General features: G+C 42.3%; 2 protein-coding genes across 3 annotated transcripts in view; one reads left to right on the top strand and one right to left on the bottom strand.

The window, feature by feature from the left end:
- Window positions 1-602: 602 nt before the first annotated feature.
- On the bottom strand, window positions 603-3,771 carry LOC116704300 (SOSS complex subunit C). The gene is made up of 4 exons (XM_032539662.1): window positions 3,391-3,771; window positions 2,277-2,358; window positions 2,066-2,153; window positions 603-1,556 (listed from the first exon to the last, which is right to left on the bottom strand). Exons 1-4 carry the CDS (start codon window positions 3,413-3,415, stop codon window positions 1,455-1,457), a joined length of 297 nt encoding a protein of 98 aa, XP_032395553.1. The 5' UTR covers window positions 3,416-3,771; the 3' UTR covers window positions 603-1,454.
- snx30 (sorting nexin family member 30) overlaps window positions 3,563-12,935 on the top strand; it is a gene marked incomplete at its 5' end in the record, with an annotated part of 13,339 nt that continues 3,966 nt past the window's right edge. Inside the window, 6 exon segments of one of the 2 annotated variants that reach the window (XM_032539660.1) lie at window positions 3,563-4,830; window positions 8,294-8,512; window positions 9,355-9,465; window positions 9,578-9,736; window positions 10,464-10,653; window positions 12,468-12,667. In XM_032539660.1, coding sequence (XP_032395551.1) covers window positions 4,708-4,830; window positions 8,294-8,512; window positions 9,355-9,465; window positions 9,578-9,736; window positions 10,464-10,653; window positions 12,468-12,667 — 1,002 coding nt within the window. 2 annotated transcript variants of the gene reach the window in all.

Here is a 12,935-nt window from a genome sequence, read left to right as displayed (position 1 = left end):
TTTTTATTTGTTAAAAAAGTTTGAAATATCCAATAAATTTCATTCCACTTCATAATTGTGTCCCACTGGTTGATTCTTCACAAAAAAAAATAGTTTTATATCTTTGTTTGAAGCCTGAAATGTGGAAAACGTTCAAAGGGGCCGAATACTTTCGCATGGCACAGTAATAAGAAAGCATTGGATTCTCTTACTTTACTGTTAGATACTGCCCCGTCTAAGTCAGTGGTCTTTATTGCAAGGTTGTTGTCATTTTCTTTTTACTGATCTTGTTCTTATGATCATCATGTGGCTGCATTAAATCCTTGCCACATTTCTGCTGCTGTGGTTGTAGAAAGAAGACTTTATGCCTTCTGTATGGTTGTGAAACTGTGACTCTGGACAGCCTCTTGCTCTTAGATTCTCCAGGACAGTCACGGCGGCTCAGACTTTATTTTATCCAAGTTCCAACTTTTGAACAAAATAATAAAAATGAGAAACAATGCGTATTTGGTTCATTCTGTGGTGATCACTTAGACCACTTTATAATCATGTGGCTCTGCCTTTACTGTTAAATAGTCTGATGGATAACAGGCATTCAAGTATTAAAGGTTCCCAATGACTTAATGTTGATATACTGTAATAATTGTGTTGATTTGTGTGCTGCTGAACAATGTTTTACAATAAACCACTAAACATAGTGAGCATTATGAAAATAAGCAAGTCTTCCTCATTTTAGAAAGGAAATACTTTGCTTTCTAAAGCCTTTGACCATTAAAAAAACTAATTTCAGACATGTAAGTGGCTAAAGACGCTATCGGCACACTTATCTTCCTCAGACAACACCCTACCCATGGATGAAGGAATGTTTTGCCCCCCTTTTTAATACGGGTCACTTTAAAACATGGATGTGAACAGTTGAGACATAGAAGTGAGACAAAATGATCAGGACTGATTATAGAACCCTATCATGCGAACATAGCCACGGACTATGCATTTAGGCCATCTGCCCCCTTTTTTGCAAAAAAAGTTGAATTCAATCTATATACACAAGTGTGTGACAATTTTATTACCCAAATATGGATACTAATCCATTAATGTAAAAACCTTGACAAAAATGTTCATTTTGTGAATCAGTGCGGTAAAAGGCAACAGAGCAGGACAGCATTTATTGGTGTAGCGTTTGTTTTCGGCCCCTGCACCAATCCACATGATGTTTCACAGCTATCTGGAACCTTCTTCCACCTGTTGCTGAAAAGCTTTCCTACGTTCAGCAGCCAGTTTGTTAGTCTGGAAAATGTAGAAATGACAGATTCCCCCTCCCCTGAGATTGTTAACAACCTGCCTAACAACTTGTCCATTAATCCCGGACTTAGAAGAGAGAACGCGGGGGCGACGTGGGTCTGATGTGCATGTGTGTTGTTTGAAAGCATCTTCTCACACCTGGCAGCAGGAGGACAACAAGAGGTTAAAAAAGGTCAAGAAGTCTCAGGCTCCAGGCGTGGAATGACGGGGAGGATGAGGTTCCCGAATGAGGAGTCCTGAGTGATGAAGAAGCCTGTGGAGTGTGCATGTGCATGCTGCAAGAGAACGAAGTAAGGCAAAGGTTTGTGTTAATAATGACCACATTTACCATTTCATAACTGGATTAATCCAACAATATGATGTGTGCTTCGAAGTGCCGGATTCCGTTACCTTTGAACAGAGCTAGGCAAGGCGCTGTTTCCCCCTTTGTCCATTCTTTATGCTAAGCTAAGCTAACTGCCTATTGGCTCTGTTTGCCAAAAAGATTTTTGAGATTTGATGCCACATAAAAGCATATCACAGTGTTTGAGGCGGATGCACCAAAAACTTGCGCATATTAAATTGGAACGCAAAGATTGGATTTGAAACCAAATCTTCTAAACGATTCCAAACAATTCCAATAATAATATATATTTATATTAAACAATTCCAAGTAGGATTCCAAGTAGCATAGGTATTAAGAATTAGGATGAGCAACTAAAGTATTGATTCATTTTTAAATGTATAGTCCTTTTTTTTGTGCTACTTGTTGTTGTATGTGTTAACTGACACGCAGATGTCTCACCTGCAGGGCAGCTTTCTGCTGGGCAGCGATGTGCTGCTGTTCTGCATTGTCCCTGAACTCCTTCAGACTTGGTCGGGACAGCGAGATGCTTGGGGACAAGGGGACAAATGTCAATTTGAATCTTGATATACACTTAATTCCCCCCCCCCCATAAAAAAAGGTTTTATGACCGAGAGGCCTGTAACCCTCCTGGGCTGAATACCATCCCCACCTGCCTCCGGGAGTGCTCATCAGCCGCCTCCTCTCCTTCTCCAGCTCGGCCAGGATCGCCACCCGCGCCTTGTTCGGAAAGGCTGCATGAAGGCAAAAGAAGAGGAAGAGACAGAAAGACAATGGAGGGATAGATACATTTGTATCGGTAGGACTGGGCATCGAAAACTGAGTCCTACTTGGAATCGTTTCTAAAATGACGATTTCAGTAGAACCGTTTCTTTATTGGAATCGTTTAGAAGATTAGGTTTCAAATCCGATCATCACTTTCCAATTTAACATGCGCAAGTTTTGGTTACCAAAGCGACCAGGCGCTTGTTGCGTTGCCGCCATAAAATCCAAACGATGCCCAACCCAATGTATCAGCTAACATAACTTCCATCATCTAATGATGGGCAACACTTTTGAGTAAACGCCGGTGAATGTGTTTACCACAAAATAACTGTGAGAACCGATGGTAAATTAAGAAAAAAATACATATCGGCATATATTTTACTGCTTTTCTTGCATCACATCTAGGGCAGCAACTAACGATTATTTTCGTAGTCGATTAATCTGCTGATTATTTTCCTGATTAATCGACTAGTTGTTCGATCTATAAAAATGTCAAAATATGGTCAAATATGTGGATCCCAAAGCTTAGATGACGTCCATAAAATGTCTTGTTTTGTTTAAAACTCAAATATATTCAGTTTGCTGTCCCAGAGGAGAGACAGGCAACTAGGAAATATTCCCATTTAAGAAGCTGGGATCAGAGAATTCTGATTTTTTTTAATTAAAAAAAATACTAAAACCGATTAATCAATAATCAAAATAGTTGGCAATTACTTCAATAGTTGACAACAATCGATTAACTGTTGCACCTCTAATCAAATCCTTAATATTTTAGCACTCTGGTAAAACGAGAGGTCCACTGTTGGAGGGGAACTACAGAAGATATAAGACAATAAGCTATACAACTAGCTATATTTCCTCAAGGGGAAGAAGAGAGCTCAAATATTTCCGGGGGGGGGGGGGGGGGTGTCCAGAATTCATAGCTAACATTAACGTTACGACCCTGGAGTTACGGCTCGATAAATATTAATATCGTTTGCCCCAAGAACTAAAATAATTACCTTGTCCTGGAGGATTAGTAGCCATGTCGGTGCACGTAAAGTAGCAAGATACAGGCCAAATTAAAAAAAAAACGGACAGAAAGGACTGTATTGTAGCTAACGTTAACGCTAATGCTTTGCGTTTTATTCGTGTTTCCTTTCGCCCAGCTGGTTGATAACGGACGATAACCCCCCCCCCCCCCCCCCCCCTAAATAATAACTATAACTTCAACTGGAACTGGATGAACTAAACTACACACAAGTTGCTGTTGTAACACTAACTTAAAGTTTAAAATAGCGATAAAAAACTCTTGCTTATGTACGGTTGATGAGTCGCATTTTGCCACAAAGCAAGCACCGGGTTTTCAGATAGGTAGGTCGGACGGAAGAACGAAGAGGTGTCACTCTGCTTCTATTTCCGGTTGAGAAAAACCTTTTCCGGAAAAACCCAAGAGACAGGCGAGCCGACGATCATTAGGACGAAAGTAGGCCAATGTTATCTAAAAAGATGTTTTTTTTAATTTAATTACTGTTAACTTAAGATATTTAAATGAATAAAGGTATCATAGGGAGGCTCACTTTGGAGCCCAGATGATGAAAATAAAGGCACATAGGTGTAAATAAATGTAAACAAAAATAATTAGTGTTTTTCCGCAAATTTTAAATGTATAATGCTTAGTACTTAGTACATTAGTCATGATGTTCCAGAGCAAAAAGGATTGGCACAAATTAAATTAAACATTTTTCAAACTATTCGATTCCCCCCCCCCACCACCCAGAGCTTTCAAACACATCTTCTTTAGAGGATGAAGTTTGCTCAGTTGTCATGGAGATAGTTTAGGGACAATGACCTTTGTGCAAAGAGTGATAACCAAAAGATCATATTTCAACCTAGACATATAGTTAAAAAATTAGACCTTCAGTTGAGAATGTTTTTTTTCAGTTTTCCATACAAAATAATCCATTTTTATTTATGTTTTATTCATGCTGACTGTTTTTCCCCTGGTGTTCCGCTGTATGTTTTGTACCAAACAATAAACTCAACGTCAGTAACAGATCAGCGATTGTTTCAATAGACGATCTTAACACTTTCGTTCCGTTGCCCATGTCACGTGGTGCTCATGTTTACATCCGGGTTTGTGCAGTTTAACTTCCGGAGGTGCGCCGTAGTAGTCAGCTGACGCTTGTGACCAACCAGCGGGTCAACATCTCCACCGAGGAGACGGGAACGGAGAAAAAAGCCTCCCTGTGTCTACATCAACCGTATCAACCGCGGAAAACCGGACAGCAGTTACCCCCCTCCCCGAAACCCGGCCACGTCTTCCCGCCTCCCGCAGGATGAGTGTCGGCACTCCGAGAGGCCTGGCCAGCTCGGGGCAGAAGCCCATCGCGGAGATCCTCCACCCGCTCTCCGCCGCCGAGGAGCCGCTCTCCGTCACCGTCAACCTCGGAGGGGACAAGGTAGGGTCCGCTGTGGCTGCACCGAGACCGACACCGGTACCGGTACCGGGGATGGAGAGAGGACGGTTAACCAAACTAACGTTACACTCCACACACAAAGCTCTTTTCAGGCTGGCACCAGGGTATATGTGGCTAAATCCATCAAGTAAGTAAACTGATGGAAGTGTAATGGAGAAAAGGGATACACATTAACCAGCGTATTTCCTGGTTGATGTTCTTTATTTACCGCCCATAACGGGGGTTTGAGTTGAGCCTGAATAACTTTTGAGTTTGCCACTGAATCACTGTTGCATGAAAGCCAAGTCTCAAAATGTCTTAGCAAGCTATATCACATAAAGGGACTTGCTTTTTCATTACAACAACACACAGTCATAAAAAAAAACAACCTAAAAAACGTTAACTTGGAAGACAAACACACGCTCTAGTTTACACAGATTTTTCTCAATCCACTTTCTAGAAAGTGACCTGACATCATTATCAGCCTAGTGTGCTGACCTGACATCAGTGTGCTGTGTAAACAAGGATGGACCAAGCAAACAAATCCCAAAGCTTCTGTGCTTCCTGCGGTTGTTCTACAGCCACCAATTTGCCTTTGCAGTTAATTATTGCCAATAAGAGATGATGTGATACGTCCTTCCATCAAGGTTACATTTTAATTTCATTTATGAACACCCAGAGCCAACCAGAGGCCAGACACTAATTAAAAATGTGAAGCTTGTAAGAGTTCCTCTGTCTACGCCCACCACCTAGAGAGTAATGGTTCTGGTCTCAGTCTGTCAACACACTTCAATAAAAGTTGATGGAAAGTTAGATTATAGGCCTGGGATCAAGTCATGAAAGTGTTTGCGCGTGGGTCAGGATCCATGTATAGAACATAGCATTCTTTCAAAAATGTTAGTATTTTTAGTATTGTGTCGCCTCGGTGGGTAAAATGTGCTCTCACCTAGTTATTTTAAAAATATTTTATAAGAAGTATAACGCTGTGAACGTATTTTGGATAGCAGAAATGTAACGGTCTTATCAATTTTATTTTCACTGTGGTTCTTCCTTTCTTTTCTTTTTGTTTCTCCTGGGGTCCACGTGAGAAAACGTGCAGCACTTTAGTGTACACACAATGTTAAACAACCAAATGCTATCATTTACCTACTGCTACGGGTACAATCTTAGTTTCTTGACCTGAGAAAAGAAACAGGACTTTTTGTTCACACAGTCATTTTTGGAAATGTGGAATTTGCAGTTCATTGCCAGTTCATTTTTGACAAAGTCCCATAATAGCCATATTACAATGGTGTAAGATGATAGGTACTACTAGGCCCATTAGCAGTTGCATGCAATATATAGTTGTCATATCCTTAAGTAGAGGTTGGTGTCATATAATAGGCCCATTTCACTTGAAATATTTTGACTTGTCACAGTAGAAAAAGCACGTTTGTAAATGGCTGGATAATAATAGCCGAGTTCCATTTACCTGCTTAACTCACTTTCACTTTCACACTTGGAAGAGAACAGTGCCATCACTAATGTTATTAGTAACACCTGGGCTTTCCCTACTCTAAGTCAAAATGTCGGCTGTGAGAAAGGCCTAAACCTGTCCAGTAGGTTCAGAAAATTTGAAATAACTGTAAAGCCCTACAATGCCACATTTAAGCTCTACCACAGCATTACAAAAAGCAGAACTCCACCGATCCATTCCCAGATCCCAGTATTGATTATTACATTCTCCCAACTCTGCTATGTATTGAAAGCAGATCTGTTTCCCCCCTTAGTGTAATATCTTCAGATTTACCTGTCTTTTGTTTGGCGGTGGCCTGGTTGTTCATTCACAGTAGAGCAATGATGTAACGCAGTGCAATTATCCAAACTGTGATTACCAGTGCAGGTTAGCACAACTGTGTGTGTGTGTGTCTGTGTGTGTGTGTGTGTCTGTGTGTCTGTGTATGTGCGTGTGTGTGTGCGTCTGTGTGTGTGCGTCTGTGTGTGCGTCTGTGTGTCCTCGTTTAACTAAATTCGTTGTTGTCCAAAAACTGGGAATTCAGTATACTTGTGGGGTCCGGACGGCTTTGTGGGGCCAAAATGCTGGGAAAGCCTTATGCCAATGGTGGGTCCCCACAAAGATTGTGAGACACACTGTGTGTGTGTGCGCCCACTTCAGGCAATTTTAAAGAAAGAGTGAGTGTGTGTCTGTGTGTGTTGTAAAAAGCGATAAAAGTTGAACATTACCTGCATTTCCCACTTACACTTTAACCTGAAAGAAAGTAGCTCCTTTTCCTCATGTGAGGCAAATGAAATATAAAACGTATCTTCCTTGATGTGAGGCGAGATGTGACCCCAGAGGGCCGGTGAGAAGGGTTAGCAAGAGTTTAGATCAAATCATACGTGGCAGTACCGGTTGTTGTAGTGAGCGATTTGGCTGTTTAGTTTTATTTTCAGAGCCAGTTTTGATGATGCATACCTGCTGCACCTGGGTTTTGCCCATCTTCCTGTTGCAGTATTTACATCTTTAGTCTTTGTTTACACTTAACATTCTGTCGCCTGCATTCCCTGCTCTTTGCTAAATGAGATCTTCAGAGTCCCGTCTAAATGTGCCGTAGTACATTAATCCATCACTTTATTTATATCCTTTGGATTTACAGATTAAATAAAACAGTGCTTAGAAGTAGAAAATCAACCACATATTTCTCTTTCCTCTAATGTGTCCAGTTCTGCACGTACTTTCCACAGCTTTCATTTTTGCCCAGTTATTTGCTTTTTATAGCTTTTTTGTAAGCACTATTGCTGTGTTTGGGTGGAGCTTGCAGGGGAAAATTTGTTGTTTGCTCTATTTGATGCGATAGAAAACACAGGTCTGACGGAGCGTATTTCACCCTGAAGAACCTGTGGAAGAGTGTCTTCTTCGAATAGTCTATGAATAGCTTTGCATCCGTTTGATAGTGATATTTATCAGGACGGTCTTTGTCAAACCAAAAACTGGTTGTCGCGGTGCAACAATCAATTTCAGAATCAAATCCGATGCATAAAAGGCCTGTTTGTCCAGAAAACAGGCCATGAAGGGCTTCAGAAGAAAACATACTGTATGTCTTTTATCAAAATAAATAAATAAAACACCTGTTAATGGATGAAAAACTATTCAACCCTGAATAAAATGACAATGTGTTCCTTTCATCAACCTAAATAGGGTCCACGCCATTATTATCACGCAGCTGGAATGGATTTGTATTAAGGCTATTGGAATGTATCCCCTGTCCACAAATGCTCCATTTCTCTCCTCTCATCCATCATCCAATCACAGCGACAGGAGTAGTGTCAGATGATGTTGCTGTGTACGAGGCAGCGGCCGCCTCAACAAGAGCCCCATTGACCGAGAGAAACCACCGCACCGCCATGAATCATCAGCTCTTTGTTTGCAGCCTTAACCACATTGCAGCATCTGAAATTGATGTCCCCGTTGTCTCTGTCCACGCAGGCAGCGGGGCTGACCAATGGCACGCCGGTTGAGACGTCGAGTCCCGCATCCACGTCCTCGCTCTTCAACAGGCTGCAGCTGGACGACGACCTGGAAGCCGACGTCCGGTACCCCTACGCAGACACCACAGAAACCCGGGACCTCTTTGTCACAGTCAGCGACCCAAAGAAGCACGTCTCCACCATGGAGACCTACATCACCTACAGAGTCTCCACCAAGGTCTGCTATTGGCTGGTGTCATGGTGACACAGTCTACTTGGTTGTCTTTGGACAGTAGGGGCTGTATGTAACTTCCATCTGGCGTAATAATGGTTAATGTTCTCCGATTCCAGCTTCTTAATTGTGAATATTTACATATTACAGTATTTTCTTCACTCCCCTGTGACAGTAAACTGAGACAGTATTTCTGAGTTGTGGACAAAACGAGACATTTGAGGCATTGGGAAACGCTGATTGACATTTTTTACCATTTTTCTGACGTTTTGTAGACCAAGCAACCAGTCAATCGAGAAAATTATCAACAGATTAATCGACAATGAAAATAATCAGAAATAGCTGCCCTAAAGTGTGTGTGTGTGTGTGTGTGTGTGCGTGTCATACTCCTTCACACTCCTTCACACTCCTTCACATCTGTCTGTAAGTAAACGGCAGCAGATCTCAAAACCACCGCTCTGCCGACTTTCAGCAGGGAATCCGAGCTTCAGAGGCCTTTCTATCGTGTAATGAAAGAAACGGATTCAGATAAAGACTGCCAGGAGCCTCCGGGCAGCGTCATGGCAACAGTTGCTATGTGCACTATAGTGCTTCGGCTCAGGACGAAGACAAATATCACAGCCCAATACGAACACAAAGTGTTAATTGATAGCATGCGGGGGGGGCTGGCTTTTAACACTAGTGTGTGAGTGTGTGTGTGTGCGTGCGTGTGTGTGGCGCACTGTCAGCTATATTTCATGGTCAAGAAGCATGTACAGTAATCCTGCTGAGCTGGCCACCCTCCGGTCTAATGTGCACCTATGTATTCTGTGCTAATGTACTGTGGATTTGTGTTTTTTCTACCTCAGACAACCCGGGTAGAGTTTGACCTGCCGGAGTACTGTGTCCGGCGGCGCTACCAGGACTTTGACTGGCTGAGGATCAAGTTGGAGGACAGCCAGCCGACCCACCTCATCCCTGTAGGTCAAATGAGCCAAGTGACTCTCTGTCCTGCTTTCCGTTGAGAAACCCTTCGTTTAAAGTCCCCGCCTCTCCTCCTTTCCTCCCCCTCCAATCTCTCTTTATCTCCAGCCGTTGCCGGAGAAGTTTGTGATGAAGGGCGTGGTCGATCGTTTTTCGGAGGAGTTCGTGGAGACGAGGATGAAAGCTCTGGACAAGTTCCTGAAGCGTATCGCCGACCACCCCGTTCTCTCCTTCAACCCGCATCTAAACGCTTTCCTAACTGCCAAGGTATGACAACACACGTATGGGAAGTTCACTTTTTGACTTTTAGAGCGAAAAAACAAAAAACACCTAATGATTTCTCACCATGTGCAACACACAGACAAATTCAGGTCAGTCAGTCAGTCCTTTTGCAGTCACATGCTTGTATGCAGGACCTTGTCAGATTGCGTTGTTATGCAAAATAAAAACATAAATAAACGTAATCTCCGCAGCAATCTTTCAGTAAAATGCATTACCACAAAAAGAGCATCTGCTTCCTTGTGTGCGGGTGTGTGTTTTCTCCAGATCTGCCATCAGTCACAAATGTTGTCTTTAAGTAGCTGAGACACAAGACAGGACTTTATTGATCCTTGTGGGGGGGAATGATCTTGTTGCAGCAGTAATATAATTGGACTCAGAAAAAAAGTGGCTCGCAAGCATAAAATGTAAAATGGGTGATACAACGCCAAAGGTAATAAATACAGGAGGGTTCTTTTAAACATGCGTGTGACAATTTTCCTCCCATTAGGTTCAAAAGAAGAATGGATTTTTAACACATATGAATTAGATAATTACTTCTGAATGCATATTTAACCATGGATCAAAAATTATAAACATAACTTTGGACATTCCTGTGTTTAAGATGCACAAGGAACATGCAAAAACAGTTCATTCACACAATGAATCCGCCGCTTTATCCCGATGTAATTTGATGCTGGACACCCCGTGGCCTGTTGTCACCGTGTGTCTGCAGGACCTGAACAAACGCCAGGTTCTGGCCCTCCTGACCAAGGTGGGCGAGTCGGTGAAGCACGTCGCCGGAGGCTACAAGCTGCGGGCGCGGCCGGCCGAGTTCTGCGCCATGGGAGAATACCTGGACACCTTCACCCAGAAACTGGGAACCATCGACCGCATTGCTCAGAGGATCCTCAAAGAGCAGTCAGGTATCAAAGCAATGGAGACCCATGAGAATGTGATGAACTGTGTCACCTAGAGGTTGATGGTTCTTAAAGGTTGATGGATTTAGTTTTACGCATTTGTTATCTTTTTTTTATTTGACACTTGTTAGCATAGAGACCGAACAAAGGCTCCTTGCCAAGTTCAAATTTAACCCGAGTCATCCTGTAAGGACTCAGTGGGCTTGCAAATGGTTATAGATCAGATTATTGATCGATCTTAATTTGACAATAAAGAGCCGGATTGATAAAATGAGAAAGGTGGTCCATTAAAGTTGTACTATAAAGGTGTGTAACTGAGCAACATACAGCAATCCATAAATGGATCAATTCATTCATTAATACAGAATACATTTTATTGTGTGTGTGTGTGTGTGTGTGTGTGTGTGTGTGTGTGTGTGTGTGTGTGTGGTGTGTGTTGTGTGTTGGTGTGTGTGTGTGGTGTGTGTGTGTGTTGTTGTGTGTGTGGGTGTGTGTGTGTGTTGTGTGGTGTGTGTGTGTGTGTGTGTGTGTGTGTTTGGTGTGTGGATAAGGAACTTACGGGAATTATTGGCACATCACTGAAAAAAGAAATTAAAGGCTGAATCCAGAAATCATTTTTAAAATAGAGGTTTTCTACAGGAATGTGAAAAGCTTTTGTTTCCAGTTTATCTCTTTGATTTTCCATTTACCAATTCTATTTTCATTTCCACACAGTTTTATTATAGCAAAACTTTACATACTGGATAACCCCTTGGATTTAAATACCACTTCTGGCGAAAGCACTGAAGCTACTTCTTCAGTTACTTCTTCCAAATGTGTATTTTAGGCAGCAGGAAGCATTTTTTTTTTTTTTTAAACTGTGGTGTGTGCTGCTTGCAACATGGCCTCAAGTGGTACACCATATACTCTACTTCTTCTCAGTCTTAAGCCCGGGTGGCTAAAACCGGCTTGTATACTCTGCAGTATTGATTGAGCGCTGTAGTGTTTGGTTGAAGAGAAACCAGCGTGGTTGATAAGTGCAGGCCTAACTCATGCATGACAAGTGATCCGGTAAATACCTGACATCTGCCGTGTGAATGCTAGCTGTCACCATCTGTTCAGGGTTGTAGATGTGTTGCAGTCTGTCGCCAAAAAATCAGCAATGCAAACGAAAAACGTCCTTGTTTCCATATTGGAGGAGATAAGGTGGAAACTCAGGGGACTGTAGATAATAAAGGCGTACCAGCTGACACAGGGTGTAAAAAAGCAAATGCCGTGCGCGCCAGACTCAGCAGCCTGGCGTTTAGTCATCACCCTCTCTCATGTGTAATCTTACAAATAAAGATTTGGCCGTTGAACATGTTGATCTTTCCGCGTCGCCTGTGAGGAAAGAGAGGCCGTTCTGCTATCATTGGTTTTCCAGTTAAGCAGTGTCTTATGTTGGTACAGAGTATTTGCTGCTCAACCTTAAAATCTAGACACAGAGTCCCCTCTCCTAACTCTTCTTCTTGGCATGTCTAACCACCTTGTTTTTTATGGTTTTTATTAGGAGTGTGCAAAAAAAATTTTCATTCATGAATCGACTCAAGCTCTGTCGATTCATAGAATTCCCCAAAAAATGGATAAGTTTTGTAATGACGTGTATACTATCACATGGGAAGGGGAACTACATTTACATACTGTGAATTGTTTTTTTAAATTGAGAATCGTTTTTAAATCAAATTAATTTTAAATTGAATCGTGAGCCTAAAAATTGATATCGAATTGAAATCGTGACATTTTCAGAATCGTTCACCCCCTAGTGTTTAATTATTTTCTTTTTTGACTTTCGCCACTACCAGAGTACCTGACAGAACTGCGGGAGTACGGCACCGTGTACTCCAGCTGGGTGGGGTTGGAGGAGGAGCTGCGGCGCCCCCTGGAGGGCGTGGCGGGCTGCGTGACGACGTGCTGCGCAGCGCTGGAGGACCTGGGGGAGAACATGAGCCAGGACTTCCTGCCCGTACTCCGAGAGTATGTCCTCTACGTAGAGTCCATGAAGGTGAGAGGGACATCGTGGGATGTTGCACAGCACATTTTTTGTTTGTTTGTTTGTTTGATGTTCTAAAAGCTGGATACAGTACAGCGAGTCAGCCTTGATGTCGATTAGCCCTAGTGCCCCCCCCCCTCCCCCCTCCCCCATAGACTTACATTCCATTATGAAAAAAAGTATTAAAAACATATAATTTAAAATTCAGAGTAGATCCGTCTATTGTGATTTATTTGAAAACTTAAACACATGGCCACACACACACACACACACACACACA

This window comes from Etheostoma spectabile, chromosome 16, assembly GCF_008692095.1.
Source record: "Etheostoma spectabile isolate EspeVRDwgs_2016 chromosome 16, UIUC_Espe_1.0, whole genome shotgun sequence".
In the NCBI taxonomy this organism is placed as follows: Eukaryota; Metazoa; Chordata; class Actinopteri; order Perciformes; family Percidae; genus Etheostoma; species Etheostoma spectabile.
The sequence above is the reverse complement of the archived record's forward strand: the minus strand, read 5'-3'. Positions and strand labels throughout refer to the sequence as shown.